Source organism: Alternaria viburni (genome assembly GCF_023758015.1).
Source record: "Alternaria viburni strain BMP 2772 chromosome Unknown scaffold_6, whole genome shotgun sequence".
Taxonomy (NCBI): domain Eukaryota; kingdom Fungi; phylum Ascomycota; class Dothideomycetes; order Pleosporales; family Pleosporaceae; genus Alternaria; species Alternaria viburni.
The window spans coordinates 1,377,484-1,405,120 of NW_026055775.1; the positions used below are offsets into that span (position 1 = coordinate 1,377,484).

Consider the following 27,637-nt stretch of genomic DNA (forward strand, 5'->3'; position numbering starts at 1 on the left):
CCGGTGCCTGATCGCCTTGCCGTTGGTGGTGTGCAGGGTTCCGTGCTGCTGCGCTGTGGGGAATGACAGTAGCAAGACACGACAACACCGCTCTAAGCCGCCCGCGCCCAACGCAGCCCTGGAGAACATCTGCATCGCCTGCAAACCGGAACGTCACCTGACCGTACATGCACACGGGGAGCAGTCGCGATAGCCGTTGCGTTCCGACAGTTGCGAAACACCTGCACCCCCGCGCTGTCGCCGGTCTTCCCTGTCGCCGAACATTCTTAGCAGGCAGTATACGCGTCTCCGCTAGGGAGCCCTACAGTCACTCGGGCCTCTACCACATCGCACCGCCACCGTATCCACTACCACAAACACTACTGCACAGGCTATTTCTGGATCCTGTCTCCGTAGCGCTGGCTGCATGACGGCCCGCGAGCGACAGCCTCCCCTTCCACCCTCACAAGAAGCGCCAAATGGGAAGAAGACCTCACTGGTCGATGCGCAGCTATAGGATACCTCCCGGTGCCGGCTGACGACAAAACAACCATCATGGACAACCAGCAGGAGGAGAACATGGACGACTCGTCCATAGTGAGTAGCTCCTTCCCAGCAAGAACATGTTGCTGACGCCCAGCACAGAAGCCAGTGTCTTCCCTCCGCGCCCAGTTCGAGAACCTCCTCAGTACAAACAAACCCGCCGCGCCTGCCACTCCGCGACAACGCTCGCCCGGCCCCAATGATCGCCTTGCTATGCCCGAGGATAACAGGAGGACGGATGGGCGCATATCCTTAGACATGCCCAGAGACAGAGACTATACTGAGAGCCCCTCGCCCAGTGTGGCCGACTACAGTGGGAGTGGGACAGTGACACCGCGCTCCAACACCCTCGGAAGATCGCTCTGGGGCAATACAAAGCAGAGACCAACGTCGATGATGGCCTTTTCTCCGCCCAGGTCACCAACGAGGTCCCCACCAAAGGTTACGGTCCAGTCACCAAGATCACCGCCCAAATCCTCCGCTTCTCCCATACTCTCGCCGCAGCCCGAGCGACCTGCCCAGCACGCCGCGCTGGATTCGCCCTCAGCAGTGTCTGCCGGGAAGAGGTTCTTCAAAATGCCCAGTCGCAATGGCACCCCCGCTACGGACGCGAAATCTACATTCCCAACCCACACAGGCAACGGCCCGGCTAGCGACCCTCGAAAGGGCGATCGACCGGTATCCTCTGCGCCTCCCGTACCGCCGCCTGTGAACCGAGCGGGTAAACCAAAGATACCACCAAAGTCGATTTCCGTGGATTTACCAGCTCGTACAAACCTGGCGCCCGAAGCCACATCAGACGCTGCAGACATTTCTCCATTCAGTACACCACCCAGCAGTAGCGGAGAAAGCGTGAAAGGCGAGTCTTCTCCGCCAGTCATCCCAGGCTTCTCGAAACCGAAGATGACTGGAGGCAACAATGGTTACTTCGCAGCTGCTCCCGCATCTAACGCAGTCGCCGAGAACCACCCATTCGCGGACCCCCGGCCAGTAGGAAAGCAGGCCTTGAAGAAGACGATGCCGCCACCATCACCGAGTGACATGCCGGAAGACCGCCCATCGTTACCTACGCGACGGGAAAAGGACAATTTCGATCTGCGGAAGAGTGTACAACTACAAAGAGCACCTCCTCCTGATTTACCAGTCCGACGATCTTTTGATCAGACCCGTCCTGGGCAAATGGTGCAAGAAGCGAACAACAAGTTCATGCCGCCTCCTCGGCGGACCAACACAACTGGTGCCATATCCGCTAGTCCCGGAAAAGCGTTAGAACCTCCGAAACCACCGCCTCCACGGAACTCGGGGGAAATGAGAAGACCGTCACAGCCTATTACTGCGCAGGCATCGCAGCTATCACAGCCGTATACGTATGACTCGGATGAAGAAGATACGGGCGCAGACAAGCAACCGACGACTGCTTTAACAGACTACCCCGACTCCTCACAAGCGAATCGGAGACCACCAGTATTCCCAGACGGCATAGCCGGTATCCCCACCGGCTACGAGACCAAGCTCTTTGCAATTTGTGGTGATTACATATGTACAACCGGATACGTGACGAACGTATGGAACGTTCTGAACGGGCGACTGCTCATGAGCTTAGCTCACGGCGATACAGTCAAAGCCACAGCGATTGCATTCAGACCAGCGAAAGATGTGGAAGACGAAGGCAAGCGACTATGGCTAGGAACGAACACAGGCGAAATGCATGAGATTGACATCCCCACGCAAAGTGTAGTGCACACTAAGAGTAACGCACACGCTAGGAGTGTCATCGTTAAGATCTTCCGCTATGCTGCAGAAATGTGGTCTCTTGACGAGGATGGCGTACTACACATCTGGCCAGCTGACGAGTTTGGATGCCCGTCCCTACAGCAGACCCCACTTACCTACCGTATTCCCCGTGGAAGCACCTTTTCTATCATCTCAGGCTCGCAATTATGGGTAGCCACGACGAAAGACATCCGCGTCTACGCCCGGACGTCGGATAACAACCATTTTCAACAATTAACCCAGGGTTCGTTATCTCAGCTCAATGTCGGAGACGTAACCTCCGGTGCTATTATCAGCAGTCAGCCCGACCGCATGTATTTCGGACACGCAGACGGGAAAGTTACAATATACTCCAAGAAGAGCTTCGAATGTCTTGGAATCGTGAATGTCAGTGTGTACAAGATCAGTTCCCTGGTCGGTGTTGGTGACGTCCTTTGGGCTGGTTACAGTACCGGAATGATATACGTGTACGACACCAAGTCGACACCCTGGAAGGTGTTGAAGGATTGGAAGGCACACGACAAGCCGATAGCGGGCATCTTGGCGGATCGTACGAGCATCTGGAAACTCGATAGGTTCCAGGTTGCGTCCCTTGGTACAGACACGATGCTGCGCGTCTGGGACGGCATGATGAAGGACGATTGGCTCGGTAAGTCGTACTGTGTATCATGTGGTGCCATGCTAACAATTTGCAGAAAACCTAATGCAAGAACGTGATGGGGAGTACTGCGAATTCAGAGAACTGTCGGCGCGAGTCATGACATGGAACGCCGGCGCAGTCAAACCCGCAAATCTACGTAATACAGAGCAAGATCGCAACTTCTTCCGGGAACTACTCGAACCCGAGAATCCGCCTGATATCCTTGTGTTTGGCTTCCAGGAACTGGTTGATCTGGAAGACAAGAAGATCACGGCCAAGAGTATCTTCAAAAGAAAGAAGCACAAAGAGACATCAGAGAGCGAGCACATGTCACATCAATATCGAGCATGGCGAGACCATCTTGTTCGCGTCCTGGACGAGTACAGCCCAAGACAGAACTACGTACTCCTGCATACGGCCAACCTCGTCGGTCTGTTCACCTGTGTGTTTGTAAAGGCTTCGGAACGGGCCAACATCCGCGACGTATGCGCTGCTGAAATCAAGCTTGGCTTCAGCGGTCGTGTTGGCAACAAGGGTGCGCTCGTTGTGCGCTTCTTCATCGACGATTCATCGCTCTGCTTTATCAATTGCCATCTTGCAGCTGGTCAGACCCAAACAGTACATCGCAACAACGATGCAGCCGCAATCATGGAGAACGCACCATTACCAAAAAACCGCTCTCCAACTTCATGCGCGAACTACTTTGTTGGAGGTGGTGATGGTTCCATGATTCTGGATCACGAGATCTGTATCTTGAACGGCGATCTAAACTACCGCATCGACGCGATGCCTCGTAACACTGTTGTTGCTGCTGTGCAGCAAGGCAACCTGGCGAAGCTTCTCGAACGTGATCAGTTGCTTCTGTCCCGCAAGCGCAATCCTGGGTTCCGCTTACGGGCGTTCACTGAGATGCCGATCAACTTTGCTCCGACTTACAAGTATGACGTGGGGACCGACAATTACGATACTTCTGAGAAGCAGCGATCACCTGCATGGTGTGATCGGCTGTTGTACCGCGGCTTGGGTAGGATCAAGCAGTTGGAATACCGGCGACACGACACCATCAAAGTCTCGGATCACCGTCCTGTCAGCGGAAGATTCAAGCTGCGTGTCAAGACGATTAATTCGAAGAGGCAGGATGCGACAAGAGACAAAGCTGAAGTTGAGTTCGAGGCTGTGCGCAGGCGGATAGCAGGAGACATCAAGTGAGTGAAGATGATCAATCGAGCAGAATGCTTGTACTAACAACGTCGGCAGACTCGACTACCTAATTAATGTCTTCGGTTTATCCAGCAAAGAAGCTCAAAAGCTACTGAAAGGAACCTAGGCTACTTGCGATGAAACTTTGTGGAACGCTAGGCACGGAACCACTCCGTGCGTTAGCGCAAATGCCAGCTACAACCGGCTTTTGGGGATGCGGTAGCTGAAAACCCATCATTAGTAGATCAAACATGGCGAAACACGATGGCTACCACCAGACGCACGGCTACCGACGATGTCAGGGTCATGGGCTACGGCTCATAGCAAACCGCGATGCAAGATCGATCGCGATGAAGTGCGGGAGAGTGGGACACTAGGGGAGGAATTGACGAATGGGATTGTGTAGCAAAAGCATAGCATTGGAAGGCGAAATCTGGGCTCCATATCTGAGCGTTTTCGCTGACGGAAAGGCGCGTGGGCGTATTCTTTTTGACGATCGATGCCCACAATGGGGATAAGGAATCTAGAGCACGCGTTGTCGCGTAGCGGAATTGTGGTCATGGTGACGTCAGATCAACGCGCCTCCCCAAATAAAGCATCGATGATGACGGCAAGCAAACATCAAAACCACACACGTAACACCACCACATCCCCTCCAATTCTCTATTCATGTCCGCAGCTTCAATTACATTTCGTCGGCTACCACTTTTAACGACTTCAAGAGCTGTACCTCGTGCCCGACTAGTTGCTTCACACCTCACGCGACAGTATCCCGCTTTCTCTCAATCCGCCTTCAGAATGGACAAGGAACAGGTTAAGAAGGACCAGAGCCGCGGTCAGGAGACGACCGGCAAGTCTGAGTGGAAGCAGCGTCCCCCTTACCGCGTCCACGAGAAGAACGAGGACTTTGACGTCAAGTACGAGGCCAACTGCCATTGCGGAAAGGTTCAGTACCAGCTCAGCCGAAGGGAGCCTCTAGACAGCAAGCTGTGCCATTGCACCACTTGCCAGACACAACATGGTAAGCTTTCCATACCTCATCACATGAAGCATCTGTACTAACACCCACCCCTCAGCCGCACCCTTCCAATGGGCCGCCATCTTCCACAAAGACGACATCAACTTCACCAACGGCCACCACGACCTAGAATGGTACGACCCAACCGACAAATCCATTGAACACAAGCTGCCCTGCAAAGTGCGATGCTCCTACTGCCACTCGCCCATCATGGACGAGGGCCGCAATATGATCCTGCTCTTCCCCTCGCTTGTGCACCTCAAGACCGACGAGGACAAGGCGTACTTCAAGCCCCGCTGCCACATGTTCTACGGTCAGCGTGTTATGGATATCCCGGATGGTTTGCCTAAGTGGAGTGGGCTGAGTGGGGATTCCGATCTTATTGAGGATAGCCCGCCCGATATGGTTAGGGAGCATGAGAGGAAGCGTGAGGAGGAGAGGCAGAAGAAGTTGCAGGAGGGTGAGCCCGATGAGGTTACTAAAGAGGGGACGCAGGGGAGGAAGGAGGGCGGTGGGTCTAACTCCAAATAAATCCACACTTGGCTTGCGGCTCGAAGAGCTATGATCACGCTGAAGCATGTTGGGCTTGACAGTGCCTTGCCAGACACAGTTTTGGTGGTTTGACGGCTTGTTCATACCGATTTGTGCATGACGACATGATGTCGTCGGGTGGGTGGGTGGTGGCCGTGACAAGAGTCACGAGCCTAGAAAAGATCTAGCTATGGTACATGAATCAATCTGATACCCATGAGCAACCTCACTGTTGTTTGAATGTGAAGCTTCATTACTACCTTCATACTACAGTATGACTTCAAGATCCTATGAGAAGCCTGAAAGTCTTAGGCAATATCACGCTGCCTCAGTGACCATCAAATGAGATCGCCTGTATTCCACCATCCCCTCGCCTTTTCCGGGGTGAATCCTCGTCTCTATCCTACATACCCCTCTCTATCCCATCACATGTCGCCCTCGCATCTACTTCGGCATACAATTGACGTCAGCACCCTTCGGCTTCCACGGCAAGTCGTTCTTCAAGAACGAATCCATATCATCAACCTCCCTCTTACAGTCATAGTTCAGCCCCTTGGCCGTACTATGCGGCCCCTCAAACAAGACATTCATATTGTATCCATTCGACAAAAGCACCTCCGCATAGTCCGTCGTCATACAATCTCGAAAATGCTGAATCTTGTCGCCCTTGATGCGGTTCATGTAGCAGTTCTTCGGGTCGAAGGTACCGCGCTCGAATGCTGCGGCGATGGTGTTGCTCAGGACCTTGCGGACATCGGAGCGGCCGCCCCAATCGGCCATCAGGACGGTGAGGCTGATTGTCGCCTTGACGCGGCGCCTCTGGTACGGGGGACGGGAGGTGGACTCTACGACCGAGACGGAGAATGAAGCGGGTCTGTCCAGGCAGTAGTTTTCGGAACAGAGCTCTTCGAGGGCCTTGTTGACGTCGTGGTAGAGGGTCTTGCTGTCGCCGACGTTGATCCCGTTGTGGCCTAGGTTGAGGGTGATGGAATCGTCTTTGCCGAGTGCTACACCGGTGGCTGTGGTTATTAGCAAGAGCTTTCGTCGCGTTGGGTGGCACTACTTACTCTCTCTCATCCCGACCGCTGGTGCAGCACTAACAGTGAGCACGCTGCATGCTACCAGGAAGACAGCAGGGACGAAGATCCTCATGGTAACTCCTCTGGTGTTGTTTCGTGAGGGTAATGCTGAATGGAAGATGCTCCGTGAATTTGAAGGTAGCGGCGATGAAGATGTAGAAGAGAAGGAGAAGGAACTTCGAGCCAGCAAGGTGAGGAGATTTTGAAGAGTCTGCAGGAGTTACGATGAACAGTGAGCGTGGAAAGTGAACGTGAAAATTTCTGACGAGGGAAGGAGCAATGCTTTAGTTTGGAATGCATGGCAACATGGAAGCTGTGGCGTTCATTTGGCCATGAAAGAAGCAGAAGCGAATCACAACTAGAACGAAGATGTCAGGACGGACTCAACTTCCTCATTTGATTGTGCATGTGAGGCAGCCCAAAAGAAAATTTAGTAAATCAAAGCATCGAGAAGTGGAAGTGGCACATGAGAGCTTTGACTCTAGTCCTTCTTGATTCTGGATGTGATAGAGTGCACTGCACTGGTACCAGTTCTTTACTATCACAGCATGTCTGATGTAAAAACCCAAAGAGCATTATCTATTTGCTCTTACCAGTAGGAATCTGGAACGCAACGACCGCCTCGCCATGTGCAAAAGCGCGGTCAATGCGGAAGAAGCCCTTGCGGTCAAACTGTACGATGTCATCGACCTTGAGCTCAGCAACATTGCAGTCAGCCATAGCCTTGGTCCTCGTCTCAGTCTCCTTGTTAAGGAAGTCGTCGAGGTTGTCATCAGGCTCCAGCTTATCCTTTGTGATGAGGTAGTCGTAGTCGACCAGCTCAACAGGGATGAGATCTTGATCGTTGCTCAACCAAGTGACCTTCTTGGACGTCTTCTTGACATCACCCTGGAGGTGCAGTTCGAGCTCGAGGCCGGTGACGGTCTTGAGGCCGTGCTTGGCCATCTCGAGGGGGTTGATGGAGTGGCTGATCTTGCGCACAATGGCGTTACCCCAGTTCATCAGTGTGATCTCCTCGTCTTGAGCGAAAGACTGCGCGTCGGCTTGCTCCATGATGACGGAGGAGCTGAAGACGATCTTCTTGTTGCCGAGGTCGTACTTGGCGTGTTTCGGCTTGTCTTCGGAGATCACGCCCTCGCGCGCGCCGATGATGGTGACAGGAACACGGCCAGAATCGTCGATCGCAGTGTAACGGGCAGCAGTAGGCTCAATGTGCTTTTTGTTGGTAGCCCAGAAGGCGAACCAGTCCTGGTTGACAATGTTCTTGGAGGGACCTTGCTTGAGAATGAACTCGCGGAGAGCCGGGATGACGGCACCATGGCGACGGACACCGCGGACAGTTGGCATGCGCGGGTCATCCCAGCCCGCAACGATACCAGCATCAACGATCTTGGTGAGCTTACGCTTGGACAGCACCGTGCGGACAAAGTTTAGACGCGCGAAACCCCAGTTGTGCACCTTGCGCAGTTTGAGGTTCTTGATGAACCATTGGTACTGCGCGTCGCGGTCGTTGTACTCGGTCGTGCGTAGCGCGTGGGTGACACCCTCAAGCGAGTCGACGATGGGGCAGCAGAAGTCGTAGGTAGGGTAGATCTTCCACTTCTCGCCGGTGCGGTGATGCGCCTGGGGGTTGCAGCGGTAGATGACAGGGTCGCGCATGGCTTTATTCGGGTCGTCAACCGACATCTTTGCGCGGATGCACCACTTCAGGCCCTCCTCGTTGCCCTTCTTCATCTCCTCGAAGTGCGCGAGGTTGTCCTCAACGCTGGCATCACGGCGAGCGCTAGCGATACCGTTCATGCGCTCGTCGCGCATCTTCTCCTGTACTGTATCGTCTGCGTATGCCAGTCCGTCCTTGATCGCCTGCACACAGCTCTCGTATAGCTGGTCGAACCAATCACTGGTGTAAGAGACCTGGTCTGGCTTGATGCCGAGAAGCGCGCAGTCCTCGACGATAGCATCCTGGAACTCTTGCTTCTCCTTTGTGGGGTTTGTGTCGTCGAAACGTAGGATGAGTTTGCCCTTGTACTTCTCGTGCGCGAAATAGTCGTTGAGCAGCGCTGCTTTTGCGTGACCGATGTGGAGGTAGCCTCTGCGATACAGTTAGAAGTGGTTCGCATGGTTGAGAGGGCGACTTACGAAGGCTCAGGCGGAAACCTAGTAACAATCCCCGACCCATCGCCCACATCCTGCAACCCAATATCATAATTCGCATCATCGTTCTTGCCCCCCTCCTTCTTTCCCTTCGCCTTCCCATCCTCCTTCTTCCCCTGACCTCCACTAACAACAACCACACTCTGTGGATACGCCTCCTCGATATACCTAAACCAGCGACACAGGTTCTTCATCAGATCCTGCTTGATGAAGGCGTGTGCAACGCGGTTCTCGCGGATTGTCTTCCATACTGTCGTGTCGGCGTCGGAGAGGGTGTAGCCGACAATGTGGGAGCGCAGGGTGAGGTGGGCGTCGAGTTCGAGGAGGTGGGGCTCGATTTGCTTGAGGTTGAGGGGCTTGAGCGCCTCGGAGCGTTGTTGCCATTCGGCGATTTGCGCGTCCATGTTGGTGGTGGGTATGGTGCGCGTATGGTGTTGTCGTCGGACAGTCTTTGGGGTTGGGAAAAAGACGTGGTGGGGTTGACTGATGACGCGGGGCAGCTTCTTATCGCCGAGCTTGGCAGGTACGAGTCACTACAGGGGATTTCTCTGCATCGACAACTTCTTGGAGGATATTATATACATCAAGCTGACTCACCAACAAGGGTAGAATGCACATTTGACTCAAAATACAACCTGATCTTGGTACGGGCTGATCATTGCGATGACTCGATCTTTCCTGTCGCATTCATCACACATCACAATTGGAAAGCTCAAACATTGCCTTGTTACCAAAAACGCCATAATAGTATTCTCACACCCCATATCCTACAGAAACGCCGAGTAATGCAAAAGCGCCGTAACGGCCGTCGCGGTCATACTATAACCAAACGCTATCATTACAAGTCATAATACGTACTTTGAAGAGAAAAGTCGCAACAAAATCAAGCACACTCCCACTGAGCGAAGACACACCACCTCGCGCTTCGGTCGGCAAGTACCAAGCCTCGCCATGTGCCCTTCTCTCCGATCTTGATGATCGTCTCCCAAGCCGTACCGTCGGCATCGTTGGTACTGCTCATGTGCTCCGTCTTTCTCGTCAGGCGGATAATCTTGCCAGAAGGTGTTTGTACGGCTAGCTTAGCGGGTTTGTTGCTCCTACTGTCTGCTGATCCGGAAGAGCTTTGTGATGGGTTTGTGTAATTGGAGCCAGTAGCTGAGATGCTCTGCATGCTCATAGCAGAAGCAGGACGGGCAAAGGGATTTGGCGACGCTCGGCCGTGCATCGCAGGACTGGGTTCGGGCGACTTTGTTAGGGATGATGGATGCTGGCGCACGCAAAAGACGAAGGTGTTGTTTAGAGCCAAATTGGCGCACTGTGGCTGAGCAACATAGAGATCGTTTCGTTGGGCATGGGGCGTAGGGTGTAGTGTCAAAAACGAGTACGGAGGGTTGGTGCCGGTATGCGTCATTGGAAGGCCGATCGCCAGGTTATGAGGGTTCATCTTGTTTGAGTGCTGGGAAACGTTAGTATGCATATATTGACAGTGTCATAGAATCAACTTACCATGAGTCCCCGAGGTCCTGCATAGATTTTCAGGACACCCTGACCTCCATCACCCGGTAGAAGAGCCTTGACGGTATACCTCTTCTGGCCGCCGTACCATTCAGCTTGGGCCAATGCCGGCTTTTTGACAATTTCACCGCTTTCGAAAAAATCGCCGTCCATGTCTTGAGAGTAAGATCTTGCCTCGACTTCCGCAACGCATTCTACGTCTTCCGGTACGTCAATATACACGTGACCCATCTCGAGATTGTCCAAATTGAGAAGGCTAGTGTCAAAGTTGACCATGTTGAGACCGTGGCGGAAATAAGCTGGGGTTGCGCAAGGAAGAGCCATCAGCACCTCATGAGGCTGTGGGGGGCAGATGTGTTGCTGTTCGGGCAGGAGCGGAACATGAGAATAGCAAATCTCCATGGGACGAGCGAGGAAGTACCACGTCTCCGCCACGGATGATCCCGCCGTTGAGTAGTGGACTCGCTTTGGATTTGTAGGCCCAGCAAGCGAGCAGTCCATGATACGCCACTCGCCCTCAACGATGACAGCGTTCCAGAAGTGATTAGGTCGGGCAACGCTTTCCAGATCCAGAGGTTCGCCAGGCGTCTTCAGATAGCCACGAACAACTTCAGCATGCATCCCAACAGAAGCGCACATCTCTGCCACAACCATTGCGATCTCTTGAGAGCATCCACGCTTGCCCTGAATCACATGCTTCGGGTCCATCTCGCCTTCGAAGTCGTCTTCCCACGCGATACGCTCGCTGACCCAGGTAAAGATGGCCCGTAATCGTTGCATATCGCTCCGGTAAGGTCGGCAAACGTATGCCTGAGCCAAGGTTGCCGGGTTAGTTCCAAGAGGAACGCTGTTGATGAAACGCGTGCTTTTGTCAACGTGGCTAAGACTGGAAGCTGCGAAATCGGTAGGCTCGGTGATGGGAAGGCCATCAAGACCCTCGTCGCCTTCCGCCGACTCGTACAAGATCTCAATCGGGTTCAAGACGGGGATATCCATCATTTGGCATCGTTCGGCTCGCTCCGCACGCTCGTTCTTGCTGAGAGAGTTGGATCGGTTGACGTCACGGCGGACTTGTACCCAATCCACCGTACCCAGGCCCGTATCTCTCGAGGGGTTTGCCGTGTGGGTCGCTTTGCCTCCTTCGATGCCTGTTGACTCATTGCTGTCCATCCGGCTTGCGGCGCGACTGGTTGCACGACCCGCTGCTCGGCTAGCAGCCCGGGATCCTGGTCTGCTTATCGTGTCGATGGTGCTACGAGCATTTGCCGCCTGAGTCTTCGCCGTGTCTATCATCTTGCGGAAGAAGCCGCTGCGCTTCGTCTTCAAAGGCTGCCTCAGTCCACCAAGCGGATCCGGATCGTCTGTTGCTGGTGTGCTAATCTCAGCTTGCTGGTTATCGCTGGAACCAGGTCGTGGCTGCGAAGCGTGGCTGGAGTGATATGTGACACCAGTAAAGGGCGTCTCTGGTCGTCCATCGTCGAAGCCGTATCCCTTCCCAGCTGTGTCCTTCGTGTTCATTACGCTCTTCGGTCGGTCTTTGCCAAACTTCTTGCGGTAGTAGCTTCCGGCGCTTGTAGCACTCATGTTCGTCGCAGAGTGTCCAGACATCAAGCTGCGATCAGTGCTGCTGCTGGTATGGGTCGTAGTCGTAGAGTTCGTTTTGCTCGTAAATGTTCGTCCAAGGGCATTACGTCCCATGTTGTAAGCAGACTTGCGGTGGTTAAGCAGTTTCGAGCCCTTTCGTTGAATTTCTGGGTCAGTGTCTGCCCTCGAGGATCCAGGCCTCTGATGGGAGCTTTTCAAAGGTACAGTTGGTCCTTCATCGTCGCCAATGAAGAGTTCACCGTTCCTGGCTTGTTCCTGCTGTTTCATTCGCCTCAGACGACTCTCCATGCGCTTCATGTAGTTGTTGACGTCTGGCAGGCCTTCCTCTTCATCCTCATCACCCTGGTCCATCGCGGACTGTGCCCTGACCTTCTTCGCTGACTCTTGGTACACTTGGTCGAATGCCTCTGGAGACCACGGGTTCGCTGGAGTTGGAGAGTCTTCTGGCGATTCGTTACTGTTTGACGTTGTCATATCCTGCAGAGACGTCATGACATCGTCCATCGCTGCCGTGAGCGGGGAAGGTGTGAAGTGGCCTGCACGTGTTCTTGGGTCAGGCGAGGGCGGTTCGGGTGTGATGAAGCCGTTGTGTGAAGGAGGCGCGGGAGATGGAGCTCTGCTGTGGTCGTAGGCTACACGATGCGGTGGTGGTGGTGGAGGTGGCGGCGAGCCAACGTCTGCTTCGAATTCGTCATCGTAAGGCGCAGGCGATGGACCGCGGCTGTGGTCGTCGTAATCGAGTTGGTGTTGGTAAGGAGATGGCGATGGGCCTCGGTCGTATGCGCGGTATTGGATCGAGGGGGCTGGCGAGGCAGCACGCGAACGCTCGCCAAACGATGGGGCTGGCGAAGGTCCACGGTCGTATGCTCGGTACTGGAACGAGGGCGCAGGAGAAACAGCTCTCGAGTGCTGCTGGTAGTGAACTGGGGGTGCTGGTGAGGCTGCGCGGTATAGATCCTGACTTTGTCGTGGAGGAATCGGCGACGCTGCCCGGTAATAGTCTTGATGTTGTCTCGGAGGTGCTGGCGAAGCTGTTCGGTATAGGCCTTGTATCTGTTGTGGGGGAGCTGGAGATGCAGCTCTGGCGTAGTTGCGATGTTGTATGGGGGGCGCAGGTGACACTTCACGAGGCTGGTACTGATATTGGGCTGGAGGTGCAGAAGCCTGTGGCGGGATATACGAGCCGCGTCGGATGGGAGGTGCTGGTGAGACGGCGCGTGGTTGGTAGCGGTATTCGGCGGGCGGTGCGGGAGAGGGTGCGCGTGCGTGCGAGCCGTGTCGTGAGGGTGGTGCTGGCGATACAGCTCGTGCTACGGGCGTCCTCTTGGAGGCGGGTCGCGGTGACACTGCGCGCAGATTCGACTGTTTCCTCGTCGACGTGGCCGGCGACGGGCTGTCACGGCTCTCGATCGACGACCTCTTCATCGACGAGTAGGGAGACTTGGTCTTGACACTGCCGTTCGGTGAGTTGATGCCGCCGGCCTTGAGCCTCTCTCGCGCCGCTGCAGCTGGATTCGGGGCGCCTGCAGCCGCATAGGCCGTGAAGGGCTTCCTGAACATGCTCTTCTGCTTCTGTGGCGCGGGCTTCGGCTGTTCCTGGGCACTGTTCTGCCTCGACATGCTTCCACCGCTGCCGTTGCGCGCCCATGGCTGGTAGTCTTCGCTGAGTAGCTCGACAAAGTTGGATGGGAACAGGCCGACCATGCGCCTGTCGCGCTTCAACCGGCCCATCCACCAAGCTCCATCGCCGGCATTGAGGACTTCAATCAGGTCGCCTTCTATGAATCCGAGATCGCGTTTGGTCTAGTATAGTTGTCAGATAAGTTGCAACAGTAACTCAGCTTCCGTCTGAACTCACCTCGCCTCCCCATGAATAGACAGCTTTGCACCAGCAAGGAAAGCGCACTGGAAGCGCCTGGCCGACTGCCATGTTGGGTATTATGTGGATGTTGTATTACACAGTACTTGGTGTTGACCGGCAACTTGTTCGGTGTATGCACGGCGCGTGGATGACATGCGTCGATTAGAATAGTGAAAGGCGGCGTCGATTAGGTGTGGGACGCGCAAAATGCTCCAGCGAAAGACAGATGTCGATGGTAGCAATGGGAGAGAGCAGTTCTCTGTGGTCACGCCCCGATTGATAGCGGGGATGTGGTATGGTAAAGCTAAGCAGGGCCTATCGCAACCTGACGTCCCGTCTTGGTTGGGTAAACACGATTCAGCGACCGCTCCCCGGGCAACCGCGACCCGCACTGGCCAGGCTGCGGCCCACTTCGCCTACCACGTCACACAATCTTCAACTCTACACCGCGACATTCGCTTCATCTTGCGCACTCGCCCTGCATAACCGCATTTGTTGCGCATCCAGTTGCGCATAATTGGCGACGCTGCATCTTCGTTATGCATTGGGCCGCTATAGAACTACTGCGCTGGCGCTCTCGAACAGATGTTCCCACCATCGGGCATACTCTACCCAGCTGCCTTGTTGTTGTACGCTAATGTGAACAGACCTCTAGCCCTCCTACTAACAGCGGTCTAACGGCAGTAGGCGCGCGCGACTTGTCGCCTTGCCTGCGCTCGGGTCACCAGCTGAGTATACAAGGCTGGCTGATCACGATCCACAATCTGTCGACCAAATGCCAAGCCTCACACCCCATCGCCATCATCACACAAATCAAGGAACATCGAACTGAGGTAAACGCATTGTAATTTTGTCAAAAGCTACTGAGATCGAGCGCTATGAATGCGGGCAAAGGTAGAAAGTAAGCACCACTAGGGCGTGCAATGTGTAGAAAAAGACCGATTCCTCCTCAACTTGACTGCCTGATGGAACACCAGTGAGCGAAACGAATCGCTTACTGTCCGTTCCAAAGCTTAGGGCCGGGCATGGGGTAAGACTTGGGGTTGTTCCTGGGACAATGTTAGTATGTCGGTCATGAGTATTCCGTACGGTTGGGATGAACTTACCACTTGTTGAAGGCAATACCGGCGTCGTTGGCCTTGTAAAGACCGGGGATCTTGACCGTGGGAGAGAGCTTGCCGGTACCGGAAGACTCAATCTTCAGCTGGAAGCACTCCATGTAGAACTGAGCCTTGCCAACGTGGCCCTCGTGGATGGCGATGTGCTCAACGCGGACAAGGTACTCGCCAGCAGGAATGCTCTTCTGGATGGTCCACTCAAGGCGGTCCTTTTGCCAGCTGTCCCAGGCAGTGTCGACACCGGGCTGGCTGGGGTTGATGAGGCCGCTCTCCATGACCTTGGTCCAGTCACCGCTGCCATCGTAGCTGGCGACGCTGCCAGGGGCCTTGGAGATGTAGACGAAGCCCGGGCCGGGGTGCTCAATCTTCTCGTTGAAAGCGAGCTTGAAGCCAATCTTGTCACCGGCCTTGACGGTGTAGGTGGGAACACCTCCAGCCTTGGCTCCCTTGTTGCACCTCAGGTCGGGGGAGTTGACGATGTCGGCGGTGAACGAGGGCATGTAGGAGTTGGTGTTCTTGCGGGTGTAAGCATAGTCACCACCAATGGCCTGGTTGTTGACCATGAGGCGGTTGAAGATGTAGTGCGCATCGACCGTCAAGGGCGCAAGAAGAGAGAGGATGATTGAGGCCTTCATGTTGATGGTAAAGAATGAATATGTTCAAAAGAAGTGAATGTAAAAAGTTGGAAGCGAATGTACTGGTTGGTATCGAATGCTGGATGATTGCGATGATTTTCACAACACGGTAACCACTGCGATACTTATACAAACCAGTCTCCCAGCGTAGTTCACCGCATCGTTCCGCTCCATTGGAGGGATATCCATTTTTCGGTCCCTAAATTTCATCAACACCCATTCTCTTCATCTAATCTACACGGCGCCACCCCACCCCCAAGGCGTCATAAGCCATCCTAAGCCCATAGTACCCAGTTGCATAGAACGATTCTTTTGTTCTAGTCTCACTTTAAATGAAAACAGGAGTCCCAACCACACGTTGAAACTCATTTAAGCGGTGGAAGAGCCGTGCCAAGCCTCGACAACACCAACACAACGACAGCGGAAACCGCTGTCGCCAAGATCTGGGGTGATCATGCGTTTCACGTTTTGAATCTCTGGCACCTTGGCGAATATGCACCAAAAGAAACCGCCGATATTGGAATTCTCCTATTCGTTCCGCGGATGCCACCCGGGCGGTGTAGTGGCCCACTACCCGCGATGCGAATCCGATTTCACGATAGCAATGGTCCGTCGGCTGCCGATATTGGTCATCGTAGCGTTCGGGCCACGGTCTGGACTTCCGACTGTTCTGAATGAGATTGGTGATGAGGCGGAAGCTTAGCTTCACACACTCGCACACACCACATGTCAGCGGGAACGGAACGTCCAAGCCGCCGTGAATTTCCTCCTCTCGCAAGGATGCCTGGTAGACAGGTGACAGGTTCCTTGTCAATTGCAATACCGCTACGTGCCAAGGCTGCGTTGTCGTACAGGATCGGCCGCACAACGTCTGGAAACAGATCAATATAGTCGTGCGGTGGCGTTGGACAATTAGAGTAGGTGGCACGCCCTGTTTCTCCTCGCTGGCCCACGAGTCGATGCATGATTGCAGACCGCTTCGTCCAGAATTCTGAGAGCAACAGATTCCCACGCAGGTACGATCTCGCTACTTCCTTCACTGACGAATCTTGTTGCTGCACATGAAAACACTCACGACCATAGATACTATCACTCAATCAACCCATCAATCTTCCGAGCATCACACCTTTCGAGACGATCGATTCCTCGCGATCGAACCAACTCGTATAGTACTATCCGACTATAACGTCTCCCACCTGGTACATTCACCCTCGTAACTTGTCGATGCTGTCGAGGATGTCGTTCAGCATCTTCTCCCCCTCGTTAATCTTCACAGACAGCTTTGCAAGCATGACACCGAGCTCAGGGCCATAGCACTGCCTCACATCTCCCTCTGTCGCGCTCAGCAGAAACCGATCGACCTCTCGATCGAATGCCGGATCATTACGAACAAAGTCTACAAACTCAAAGACCTGGTCTCGAATCTTGGGTGGAAATGCTCCAATACATAGTTTAGTCCTGCACATCGGACACGATGCATCCATCTCCTCATTGTTGGCAGCGAGCGTGTTGACCCAAGCCTGAAGGCATTGCTCGCCTATGTAATGGCCACAGATCATCTTCACAGCTGGCTCCACATCATCTCGTTCAATCTGATCAGAGAAGCTGCGTCCGCATATCTCACACTCTTCGAAACCAGTCTCTACTGCTTCGTCCGTGGCGCGTTCCGTGAAGCCTTGGACGTACTTCATATCCCCCATATCCATACCGCTTTCGATAGTATGAGCCGAAGTTTCACCCAGAGATTTCCACTCGAGGATAGTCAGATGGCCGATATGCAAGAACAAGGCCGACCATTCCTCGGATGAGGGTAGACATATGAGCTCATGTTCACATGGGGCCAACATCCACTTCTTGTCTTGTGGTAGAATCAGACGCTGCTGGGCTGGATCGTCTTGCCAAGTCCCCTGGCGTATGTAGCGTGGATAACCTCGGGCAGGGAATGTATCCAGGTTCCTCTCGGCCTTTTTCATCAGCCACAGTATGCGCGCGATCACAAATGTACGTCCGGTGCATTCTATATCGTGATCCGGATGGGCTGGAATATATGCAGTAGTATCGTAATCCGGTAGGGCAAATAGCTCCTTCCCCTCTTTGGCGTATCTGAGCTTACGCTCGAGGCTGTGAAGTTGTCGTAATGACTTTAGATATCTGTCGATGAGAGCTTTGTTCCACTTCTCTTGTAGGGAAAGAATTGAACGGGGCTCTGTTAGATCCATTAGGATTGTCGTCTTCAATTTATGAATGTGGACGTCGCAAATCTGGATCGCGTTGGTAAACTGGTCGAGTATCTTGACGACATCTTCATATACAGACTTCAGCTGTGGCTGTGTCATTCCCTCGATGTTTGTTCGTTCGAGAAGGCGCTCGACTCCTGTATGTATCTTCTTACACTCATCAAATAGATTGCTTTTTAGAACCCGCATAGATGCCTCACTTTCGTCTGCTGCTTTGAGGGACATTGCTGATTGTCCGTTCGTATGTACGGTTGAGGGTGGGTTTGGTGATCTGTGAGGAAGTCACTCCGAGGCACTGTTATTATACAGCAGATCTATCCCCAAGTAAATAGGCAGCAGTAGCAAACGATGGGGACTGAATCACTGTACCGTCTGTTCAATGACAATGTCAGCATTTTCCCAGTCGTCAGTCCTTCGAGGCGTAATTATACATTCACCTTACAGCAAACCACCCATATTTCAGCTGAACTTCACTCTCTTCGTCGCATGCTCCTTTGCAACCAACACCTCTTCCTCGAGGGTTTCACTTCAAACCAATCATCCCAGCTACATTGAGACTCACCAACGACGAAATGGCACACCAAAACGAATTAAAAGAAATTGAGCTCCAAGTCCCTGACCACTTCAAGGCCTGCGAAGCCCTCCTTATGCAGATCGACACCTTCCCCGAGGAATTCCTCAACGGTAAGTTGACCCCCGAAAACTTTCCTTCAGTTTGTCAGCGTAGCGCCAAGCTACTCGAAGATATGAAGGCTGCTCTGAGTGAAGCCAGGACCAAGGTCTCGGTGGAGAACAAGCATATGTGGGTAGAGCATTGGACTTGGATGCAGCTGTATGAGGAGGGCGTGGCGACTATGGAGCAAATCAACAACAAGCTACATGGTCCCGACAGGCGGGAGATGATATTGACGCAATTGATAGTTGTACGTGAGTCTGCAGACAGAACGACAGAGCTTCTAAAGCGCATGATGGCGGCGATGGATCAGAGGGAGAAGGAAGCTGCTTTGGCGCCGGTTCTGCGAGACGACAATTGATGTATGCTATTGCTTTATCAACTGAGCTCGTACTGGTAGTTGGCTAGATAGCGTGAAGTAGAGTTCTGACAAATCCAAAGTTCGGATCGTGACGATTGCGGAACCTTCATATCGCGGTGAATATACTCCGCAAACGTGCGTGACATGATGACCCAGGTACCATTGACAAATTGTTTCTAATCGTGTTCTTGGTGGGTGCGGTGTAATGACGAAGTCTTCACTTCAATCGTTCACTGATCATGAATATTGATTGTGGCGAAAGCGATCTCCCTCAGCCAGAGGCACAAATCCTTTTAACGTACCTCTGCAAATCAATATATACCCGGCTCGATACGACCGAAACTCCCAAAGCCCACAAACAGCCTTGGTACTGCCAAAAACCTTGCTCGTTCTCTAGACTACATCTCAGCACGTCGGGAGGCTGAACACCGCCATCAACCATGGACCCCAGGATAGTCATGATGATGCGACAGATGCAGCTGGAAATGCAGATGAGAGCGCAGTTGGAAGAAGCGCAAATGCAGGGCATGCCGCTAAGACAACGCCTGCAAATGGCGGAACAGCTGCGCATGAGAGCGACGATGATGATGGGAGCTCAGCGCGAGCAAATGATGGAGGCGCAACAAGAACAGGTAATCATGGCCGCATATCGCCAACAGATGATGGCAGAGCAGATGCGCATGGCTGGCGGTGGTGCAGGAGGGCCGATGCCACCGGGCGGCATGCCTTTCCCACGTGGCCCAATGTTTTTCCCAGGAGGTATGGGCGGGCCGGGACCCGATCCTCGAAATCATCCGCGAACTGGATCCCCGGACAATACTTCGGATTCCGACGGGCCTCGTGATGCTGGACCCCGTGGAGGGTCGCCAAGACGCGCTGGTGTTCGAAATGGACGACCTGGAGTTGTGTATGGGGATTGGGAGGTTGAGGAAGTAGAGGATGAGAAGTAGAGAGGGTTGCGGGCATCGGCAATGCTGTTCGTAATGGTCTGCGCGTCGGAGTCTGATGTACTTCGTAGGGGCAGATTGATGTATCATATTGACCCCAGAGCTTTAAAGTATATGAAATCTTGATAATACCTAGGTAGCTCATACACTCTTCATAGAGTTTTACCGTTGAAACTGTGTACGGCCATACCTGGGCAATCGGCCTACATGCATATGACAAATGGAGACTTAAAACTGGCGACGAGTTTGTGGTATTCCGCTGTGCTTCAAGGCGAAATCTATGGCTGCGGTCTCATTAAGCTCTGGAAGTGGGCTTGCCGCGCCGCGAAGGATCAGAGGCTGTGATGATTACTGATACTAAGGTGCCGCTGTGCCGTGGTAAAGTCGAGGAGTCAGAAGAAAAGCACGAGAGCAGTGCCTGCGACCAGGTCGCGATAGCTCATGTTTCTACCCACTGTTCTTATTCCCATGTGGAAAGTAAATCGCGAAAGATCATTGTAACCGGTGTCGAACGAAAGGTGGTACTGGAGGAGAGGATGGATTGCGCAAGGGGTTTGTAATCGTAAGTGGGGCCGCCGCCTTCTCCGCTTCCCAAAGAAGGAACAACCACCGCAAGCGGGCAGAATTGCCGGTCTGGTACATCATCCTACAAGCTTACCTATCACCTATGTAGCCGACGCGATTATATAGCATTGAGAGCGATGCCATACACAACATCTCTGATACATTCTGAAATCTAAAATGCATCCCGCGAACGGCCACACCAATGGTCACCAGCCACCAATCGGACCTCGGCTATTCTCCGTCAAGCAACCACCATCACTGGACGAGTTCAAGAAACTTACAACGGAGTCTGTGCCCTGCCACTACCCTCTAGCAAGCAAGGTCGAAGCGAATGTGCCGATATACGATCTACCCGACTATGCTTCGCTCTCTCCAGAACAACGTTCAGCATTACAGGATGAGTTTTACCACATCCTGCTTTCCGGACCAGGCGTGTTCGTCACCAAAGGTCTCTGCAAAGACGTCTCTCTTCTTCAAAAAGTAAACAACGTGTATGCAAACATCATTGCAGAAGAGAAGAAAGTGGCCGGCAAACGCGGCGACCACTTTGCTGGAGCCGGCGCGAACGATCGCATTTGGAACTCCGTTTCGAAACACTGCGAAAAAGACCCAGAGTCATTCGCGCAGTACTACACAAACCCATGGCTACCTCTGATATCTGAAGCCTGGCTCGGCCCACACCACCGCCTCACAGCACAAGTCAACATTGTGAAGCCAGGCGCGAAGGCCCAGATTTCGCACAGAGACTACCACATTGGCTTCCAGGATAACGAGTCTTGTGCGAAGTTCCCGAAGGCGATGCAAGTCGCGTCACAGTTCCTCACGCTACAAGGAGCTGTCGCACATTCAGATATGCCAGTGGAGAGCGGGCCGACGCGATTGCTGCCGTTCAGCCAGAAGTTTGAAGAAGGATACATGGCATACCGCCTCCCTGAGTTCCAGGACTACTTCCTTGAGAAGTATGTATCTGTGCCGCTGGAGATGGGTGACGGTCTTTTCTTCAACCCGGCGCTGTTGCATGCCGCAGGTCAGAATGACTCCGCCAATGTCATGCGTTCTGCCAATCTGCTTCAGATCTCATCAGCCTTTGGTAAGCCGATGGAATCTATCGATACGCATGCACTTGTTGAGAAGACCTGGGAGGGATTGTTGGTAATGTATAAACAGAATGGCCTAAGCGATGAACTCAAGGCACTCGTCAGTGTTGTCGCTGAAGGATACCCTTTCCCGACAAATCTTGATAGAAGGATACCTGAGACAGCGGGCATGGCACCCGAAAGCGAGCAGGATATTCTGATCAAGTCGCTCAAGGCCGGCTCTGAGAAGCAAACAGTGTTGGACACATTGACGAGGATGCGAGAAGAGTCGAAGGCTTGATGCTGTATTGTGTGTTCTCGGTGGATGGTTCACATGGATGCGCGAAATCACGTTCCAGCAACAATGTCTAAAATATGAACTCTATCAAACGCTGCACACTATTTCCTTGTGACACTGTACTTTCCATTCCACAGACCCTGGCGTTGACCAGCGTCAATGATTACAGCAAACACCGGGAAGCTGCTTTAGTTTGTCGACACGTCTCGCTCCTCCAACGCCTGCCACTATCCCCAAGACGTCAAAGTTATGACTTTTCCCCTAGCAACCCTCCTTCATCCCGTCATGTCTCAAGCCCTAGCCGATGCAGAGAAGAAGGCGAAACACGGTATTCTGGAAACTCTACCCGGACACCGAACTATGGCCCTACGACCCGAAGAGAACACCAGCGGCCCTCTCGTAGTCATCACACCTACATCCCCTATATTACCGGAAACGACCGGGCTACAACCGCCACCGTCTCCATCTATGAGCCCAACAAGCGATACACACACAACTACTTCCGTAGCCCTCACACCAGACGCCGAATTCCTCATCATCGAAGCCGAACTCGCAAACTGCCAACTGACACGAGAAGCGCTACAAAGACGCGAATCCGCACTCAAAGAACGCAAAGCAGAAATCGTACGAGAAACAAAGATGAGACTTGACAAGGAAGTCCGAGACCTGGCAACGCAAGGCCAAGAAGAAGATGTCGATCAAGGACTGTTCATGCGCGATGTGCAGCGGAGAGTGGACACGAAGTTAAAGGGGGCAGGAACAGAAGATGAAGCTGCACCGGAGAAAGTGGACCATGCAGAGCAAGTGGAAGAGAAGAAAACTGTCCCCATCAGTGCGCCAGAGCGGAGGAGACTTGCGCGTCTTGCACTGTTGAAGCAAGACCCTAGGTTAGGAAGATGATATTGATATGGATGCTTAACTACGTCTCCCGCACCCATGTGCTCACAATTCTAGTCATGCTACACTGATATGCTGGTGCTCTCATACACGCATCTCTCCTAGTACGCCACTTAATCAAGAGTGAAATACTCCGCAATCTCGGGGAAAAGTCTGCCCATCCTCTCCGATGTGACTTCGTCCACCTTGAGGATCGGGTCGAGTTTGTACGTAAGCCACAGTATCTTTATGTTGAGACAGGTCATGGCGCGGGCTTGTACCGAGACTTCGCCTGTTGTCTTTTAGTAAGAGTAAGGGATATAGCGGAAGTGCCTCACGTCTGTGATCTGCAGCAGTGTTCTCGATGATCTTGTTTAGATCCATAATCTCGTCTTGCAACTTTGTGAGTTGCTGACTGTAGTGATAGTTTGCATCGCGCTGTGCAGTGGTGGGTGCGACTGGGTGCCCTGACGAGGACATTGTGTGCGGATTGGTGTTGTTAAATGGAGATACTTGGGAAAAGAATCAAATGTATTGCGCTGATGTGGCAGCGGGTTATCGTATCGCATCAAAGACTCATATACCACTTCGAAGTCGAGCGCTAACACCGACACGAAGGCGGCAAAGGCTAGACACAATGTGAAGACTGTATGATTAATTACACAAACTCTCTTACTCCGCTGTACTGATCGGAATGCTTGTGTGTGATGTTAAGATGTTTGAACGTACTTCAAGTATAGCGTCGCTGGCCGAGGCGCGTTCGCTCCTTACTGGAATGCTTGCGTATTGATCAGTGTGCCGTTCAGCTATGCAAACACATTCACCCTTCCATATCGCCAAGTACGCATATATCCTCTTGCCATAATTGTCATCGACAACTAGCATCACTCTATCACACTTCTTACGCGACAAACCTTGACATATACACAGCGCCTAAGCATCACTCACTCCGCACCCTACCTCATTCTCAACCTACCACATCAAACCATCACACTCAAGTCACCGAATATGTCACACAACACCCCCGACAACCTCCTTAAGCTCGCCGCCGACCTGAACAAACTCGGTGGAGAACTCTGCGCCATCGGTGGCAAACTAGCGACAGCCGCCACAACCCTGGAGCAAGAAGCTGCGAATGTTGCTCTTGCCAATGCGCAACGGTGGGGCGTCGATGTACAGGTATGCATTCGCTAGAAACGGGTTGTCAGAGTCAGAGTACGGTTGATGCTGACAACATGCGCAGGTCGCTGTGAGAGCTGGTCCGCATGGTCAGTGGGTGGGCCAAGGGAATGAGATTGTCGTTAATGGAGTGAAGAAGTAGTGGTGATGCTGAGTGAGCGTTGCGGAGGAAGGGAGGGAAGAAGGGAGCCACGGCATATGCACATGGAAGGCGCGGGGTTGAACATCAGTCAGGCGCGACGGTACACACCGAGCTGTGTGGTGCGGAAGGAGAAGCGGAGTGCAATGACAACACCCCTCTAGATCAGTGTAACATTACCCTCATTCCACGGTTGTCTGGCTCCTTTGCAAGCTTCGTGATGTTGCATAGAAGCGAACGCAGATTGTGGGTAAGACTTCTCCCCGCATGTTGGGTCTCATTACCCCTCTTCACATCTTGGGGTTTAGCGCTGCAGAGATTTATCAGATCATCAGATAAGATGCGACACCGGACGCCCGACCAGCCACTCACAGCTCAAGGTCAGCTCCGAACCATCTCCAGCCTATATCGCTCATGTAAACTTAATGTTGTACGCGTAGACATATTCGACGCGACTGGCTGCGAACCAGAAATGGCGGTCTGTCTTCGGAGGACGGATGCCCAGGTTCGGCGGTGGTGTGATTGCGCCCATGCCTGGAAGTTGACGAGCCAAGCTGCGGAGCTGGGCACGGGCGGACGTACATTCGGTATAATCCTGAAAAACTCATTTACGGAGAGCGGAGATCTGAGGGTCGTCACATGCAGGCAGATATATGAATTGAAAGAGTATCATTTGACCCGTAGTTGGGTTCGTTGAAACGTGTAATCATTAGTCTAATTCCGGGCTGCAGTAGCCATGCGGTATGATACAAAATGCAAGAAAGTGAAGAGTGTGTAACCGTCCACTCGTCGTTATTCATAGCGACCGTCAAAACCCTCAAGTTGTGTTCTCGTTACGGATGAACGACCATGCGAAACAGGATACAGACACTCTCGCATATCGACGCCGCGGATTGCTGGCGGAACCGCTAAAGGTGGGGGTATCTAGCAAAGCAAAGACAGGAGGGCGCTATCAGTGGTCGATATTGTAGTGAGAGACTGCGTCCATCATGGCGTGATCCTCGGCCTTGGTCATGGGCGAGAAAGAAGCTCGGCGCCGTTCCTCGGCCTCTTCGATCAGCGGCGCATGTGGGCCGTCAGACGGGCGGGTCCTGAGAGGACGCTGGGCGTGTTGGAGGGTAGTGAGGATGCTGCTGGCGTCCAGCTCCATCGCGCTGTACATGCCGGGTTCCATAGTGAATGTGTCCCTGCGAGTGTCCTGGCGTCCGAAAGCCTGCGGAACAGGCTTTAGTTGGCGCCAGTCCATGGCATTCGGATCCGTCGAAACTCGACCATCAAGTAGCTTGAAGGCATCGCTACAACCGACTGTTCGCCCAGTACCCACAGGCGACGAAATGCCGGCGCTCATGTCTATGCTGGTCGATGCCTTGGGTTCCATAATATCGAGCGAGCTGCTCTTGCTTGAGTTGCGCCGTGAGCTCGAAGGGGTTTCCTCGCTCCGGAGCTGAGCGACTCGCTGACACCAGGCTCGCTGCTGGGGGTTTGACTGACAGTCGGCACAAGAGCCAGGTCCGGTCATGGCCATGTTGGGCTTCGCTTCTTCAGCTGAAGAACCACTCTTCATGCGCGTGAGTGAGATGCCCTCATCGGCGCTGTCAACACGAGCAGGGGGATCGCATATGCAAATGTCCTTTTGTCCCTCGCAGAAGCCACAGTCTGTAATCTTGTTGTCCTCCGTCGATGGTGCGAATGTAGATGCGCTCTTGAACTTGTTGGTGAAGTCGACTTCGAACTCGACGTGGGGATGCTTCTCTTGGTCGAGTTCTCCTTGGCCGCCGCGAAGTACTCCAGTCATGGACATGCCGTCCATACGAGCCGAGGCCTCGTCCGGGAGTTGCATATCATTGGTGAGGTCGGCGAGACAGGCGCAATGTTCAGGCGTGCAGCGATCGCATCCTGATTGCGTGCTCTCGAACGGTGCGTCGTGGCGTGCGCTACGGATTTGAACGAAGTTCGGCATGGGATGCATGGGAGCAAAGTCCTCCTCGTAGTTTGGCGTGCAAACGTCTTCGCCTGCTCTCACTTTCTGGTACATATTCCTCCACATAATTTTTTGGGCGTCACTTGTGCGTAGACGCTCTGTCAGTATCTGGATTTCTTGTGCTTGAGCCCGTGCTCGGTCTTCCAGAAGCTGTTTTTCCCGTAGCCATGTGTTGCGGGCATCGTTGAATTCCGTACTGGTCTGGTTGACCTGTTCGAGCAGCATTTGCACATTCTTCTGCTTGCGTTCACGGAAGTTGCGCTGTGAGATGCGGTTCTGGGCCTTGCGCTTGGTCTCGGGCTCCGCGGTGGCAGGCTTGCGGCCGGGCTTGGGTCGGGGCGGGATGGAATGTATCATGCTCGTAGGCCCCCCGCCCGACTGCGAGGGGCCATTGGCGTGCGTGTTGACGGACAACGTGGCGGCGACGTGAGGGCGTGGAGGGGACCTTGGTACGAGTTCTGGGTCGGTGTCAGTTGTTGAAGTGGGCAAGGGTCGATCACGCGGTTGGACAAGTCTGGCAGCCAACAGCCGCGGCGAACTGCTGGTACGCGGGACACGCGGAAAAAGCAATCACGTTACTCACGTCGGATGGAGCTGCGGCGGTCTTGTTCAAATTCGGCAGCGGTACAGAAGGTGCTTCCCGAGGACTCAGCAGGCGATGGCGCAGGACTGCAATCTGAGCCAGGTGTGGCGGCGTTGTTCGACGAGGCCATGTTGCGCGGCGGAGCGTAGGGTGCGTTCGGGATCTGGTTATCAGATGGAGATCCTGAGTTATCAGATCAGCAGGCGTCTTATCCCGAGCAAAGCCGAGTCCGGAGCGGAACGGATCAACTTACCGGCGGCGCTAGGGTCGACATCGTCGGACTTGCTGGGGAAGGGGAACGGGAGATACGCGTGGTACCCGTTTTCCGAAAAAGACTCGTACTCCATGATGGGCAATTATCTTAGAGATGTTAGAAATGTTAGCGAACAAGAATGAAAGAGATAGGCAGTCAGTCTTTATGAGGCATCTGTCTCGCTTAGCATTCGTTACTTCCCTTTTACCACCTGCAGTCACCCAGAGTTAGTCGCTACTATCATGAATTAACGGTCGCACGTGGTTTCCTCCCGAATTAATGCCTCACAAACATGACTGAACTAGGGTAGTCAGTGCAGTCAACCACGGCATGGTCCAGCCCCCACTCCAAGCATTTGAGCATATTTGCCAGGCCTCCCTTTTGCAATCTAGAATTACTGGCAATTGTTTCGGGCTCCACGTCACCCTAGGGAAAACTGAACACCTGGAGCCTACATCGCTGTCAGGTCAGCTACCTTGCATGTATTCATCTTGATGTAGTCTCCAGACATGTTCAAGTTCAGTCTGGGCTATTCAAAAGGTATCATTACAACTAACTCACATCATATGACCACATGGCTATGATCTTAGGCAGCAACACAATTGAATGACGAAAAAACTCATTGGAGATACATCCAGGGAATGCGTCACAGCAGCAAATGCAAAAGATAACCCCTTGTAAATCCGCGAGCATTCCAAGGTTCTGGCATGGTGGGCCGCACCGAGAGCACGCCACACGATCGGCAAAGTCATGCTCTGAGAAACTGGAGACGAGTCACTGGCTACAGCTTTCACAGATTCACTTCGCGCTCTACACCCT

At 53.4% G+C, this 27,637-nt stretch overlaps 13 protein-coding genes across 13 annotated transcripts; 7 read left to right on the forward strand and 6 right to left on the reverse strand.

Annotated features, from left to right (window-relative positions):
- Positions 1–534: 534 nt before the first annotated feature.
- J4E79_003929 (uncharacterized protein) lies at positions 535–4,144 on the forward strand (the record flags this gene model as incomplete). Its single annotated transcript, XM_049352819.1, has 3 exons — positions 535–576; positions 625–2,944; positions 2,991–4,144. 3 exons carry the CDS (start codon positions 535–537, stop codon positions 4,142–4,144), a joined length of 3,516 nt encoding a protein of 1,171 aa, XP_049213198.1.
- Positions 4,145–4,933: 789 nt separating this feature from the next.
- J4E79_003930 (uncharacterized protein) lies at positions 4,934–5,684 on the forward strand (the record flags this gene model as incomplete). The annotated part of the gene is made up of 2 exons (XM_049352820.1): positions 4,934–5,156; positions 5,212–5,684. The coding sequence occupies 2 exons, from the start codon at positions 4,934–4,936 to the stop codon at positions 5,682–5,684; spliced, it is 696 nt and encodes a 231-aa protein (XP_049213199.1).
- Positions 5,685–6,128: 444 nt separating this feature from the next.
- Positions 6,129–6,761, reverse strand: J4E79_003931 (uncharacterized protein; the record flags this gene model as incomplete). The annotated part of the gene is made up of 2 exons (XM_049352821.1): positions 6,129–6,703; positions 6,752–6,761. 2 exons carry the CDS (start codon positions 6,759–6,761, stop codon positions 6,129–6,131), a joined length of 585 nt encoding a protein of 194 aa, XP_049213200.1.
- Positions 6,762–7,342: 581 nt separating this feature from the next.
- J4E79_003932 (uncharacterized protein) lies at positions 7,343–9,321 on the reverse strand (the record flags this gene model as incomplete). The annotated part of the gene is made up of 2 exons (XM_049352822.1): positions 7,343–8,855; positions 8,903–9,321. 2 exons carry the CDS (start codon positions 9,319–9,321, stop codon positions 7,343–7,345), a joined length of 1,932 nt encoding a protein of 643 aa, XP_049213201.1.
- A 479-nt stretch (positions 9,322–9,800) lies between these two features.
- On the reverse strand, positions 9,801–13,967 carry J4E79_003933 (uncharacterized protein; the record flags this gene model as incomplete). Its single annotated transcript, XM_049352823.1, has 3 exons — positions 9,801–10,373; positions 10,424–13,840; positions 13,944–13,967. The coding sequence occupies 3 exons, from the start codon at positions 13,965–13,967 to the stop codon at positions 9,801–9,803; spliced, it is 4,014 nt and encodes a 1,337-aa protein (XP_049213202.1).
- A 925-nt stretch (positions 13,968–14,892) lies between these two features.
- J4E79_003934 (uncharacterized protein) lies at positions 14,893–15,651 on the reverse strand (the record flags this gene model as incomplete). The annotated part of the gene is made up of 2 exons (XM_049352824.1): positions 14,893–14,947; positions 15,005–15,651. The coding sequence occupies 2 exons, from the start codon at positions 15,649–15,651 to the stop codon at positions 14,893–14,895; spliced, it is 702 nt and encodes a 233-aa protein (XP_049213203.1).
- A 1,205-nt stretch (positions 15,652–16,856) lies between these two features.
- Positions 16,857–18,113, reverse strand: J4E79_003935 (uncharacterized protein; the record flags this gene model as incomplete). The annotated part of the gene is made up of 1 exon (XM_049352825.1): positions 16,857–18,113. One exon carries the CDS (start codon positions 18,111–18,113, stop codon positions 16,857–16,859), a length of 1,257 nt encoding a protein of 418 aa, XP_049213204.1.
- Positions 18,114–18,460: 347 nt separating this feature from the next.
- J4E79_003936 (uncharacterized protein) lies at positions 18,461–18,922 on the forward strand (the record flags this gene model as incomplete). Its single annotated transcript, XM_049352826.1, has 2 exons — positions 18,461–18,572; positions 18,603–18,922. 2 exons carry the CDS (start codon positions 18,461–18,463, stop codon positions 18,920–18,922), a joined length of 432 nt encoding a protein of 143 aa, XP_049213205.1.
- A 440-nt stretch (positions 18,923–19,362) lies between these two features.
- Positions 19,363–19,872, forward strand: J4E79_003937 (uncharacterized protein; the record flags this gene model as incomplete). Its single annotated transcript, XM_049352827.1, has 2 exons — positions 19,363–19,377; positions 19,555–19,872. The coding sequence occupies 2 exons, from the start codon at positions 19,363–19,365 to the stop codon at positions 19,870–19,872; spliced, it is 333 nt and encodes a 110-aa protein (XP_049213206.1).
- Positions 19,873–20,610: 738 nt separating this feature from the next.
- Positions 20,611–21,810, forward strand: J4E79_003938 (uncharacterized protein; the record flags this gene model as incomplete). Its single annotated transcript, XM_049352828.1, has 1 exon — positions 20,611–21,810. The coding sequence occupies one exon, from the start codon at positions 20,611–20,613 to the stop codon at positions 21,808–21,810; it is 1,200 nt and encodes a 399-aa protein (XP_049213207.1).
- A 282-nt stretch (positions 21,811–22,092) lies between these two features.
- On the forward strand, positions 22,093–22,707 carry J4E79_003939 (uncharacterized protein; the record flags this gene model as incomplete). Its single annotated transcript, XM_049352829.1, has 1 exon — positions 22,093–22,707. One exon carries the CDS (start codon positions 22,093–22,095, stop codon positions 22,705–22,707), a length of 615 nt encoding a protein of 204 aa, XP_049213208.1.
- A 984-nt stretch (positions 22,708–23,691) lies between these two features.
- J4E79_003940 (uncharacterized protein) lies at positions 23,692–24,004 on the forward strand (the record flags this gene model as incomplete). The annotated part of the gene is made up of 2 exons (XM_049352830.1): positions 23,692–23,862; positions 23,927–24,004. 2 exons carry the CDS (start codon positions 23,692–23,694, stop codon positions 24,002–24,004), a joined length of 249 nt encoding a protein of 82 aa, XP_049213209.1.
- Positions 24,005–24,953: 949 nt separating this feature from the next.
- J4E79_003941 (uncharacterized protein) lies at positions 24,954–26,912 on the reverse strand (the record flags this gene model as incomplete). The annotated part of the gene is made up of 3 exons (XM_049352831.1): positions 24,954–26,440; positions 26,566–26,748; positions 26,819–26,912. The coding sequence occupies 3 exons, from the start codon at positions 26,910–26,912 to the stop codon at positions 24,954–24,956; spliced, it is 1,764 nt and encodes a 587-aa protein (XP_049213210.1).
- Between the last annotated feature and the right edge of the window lie 725 nt (positions 26,913–27,637).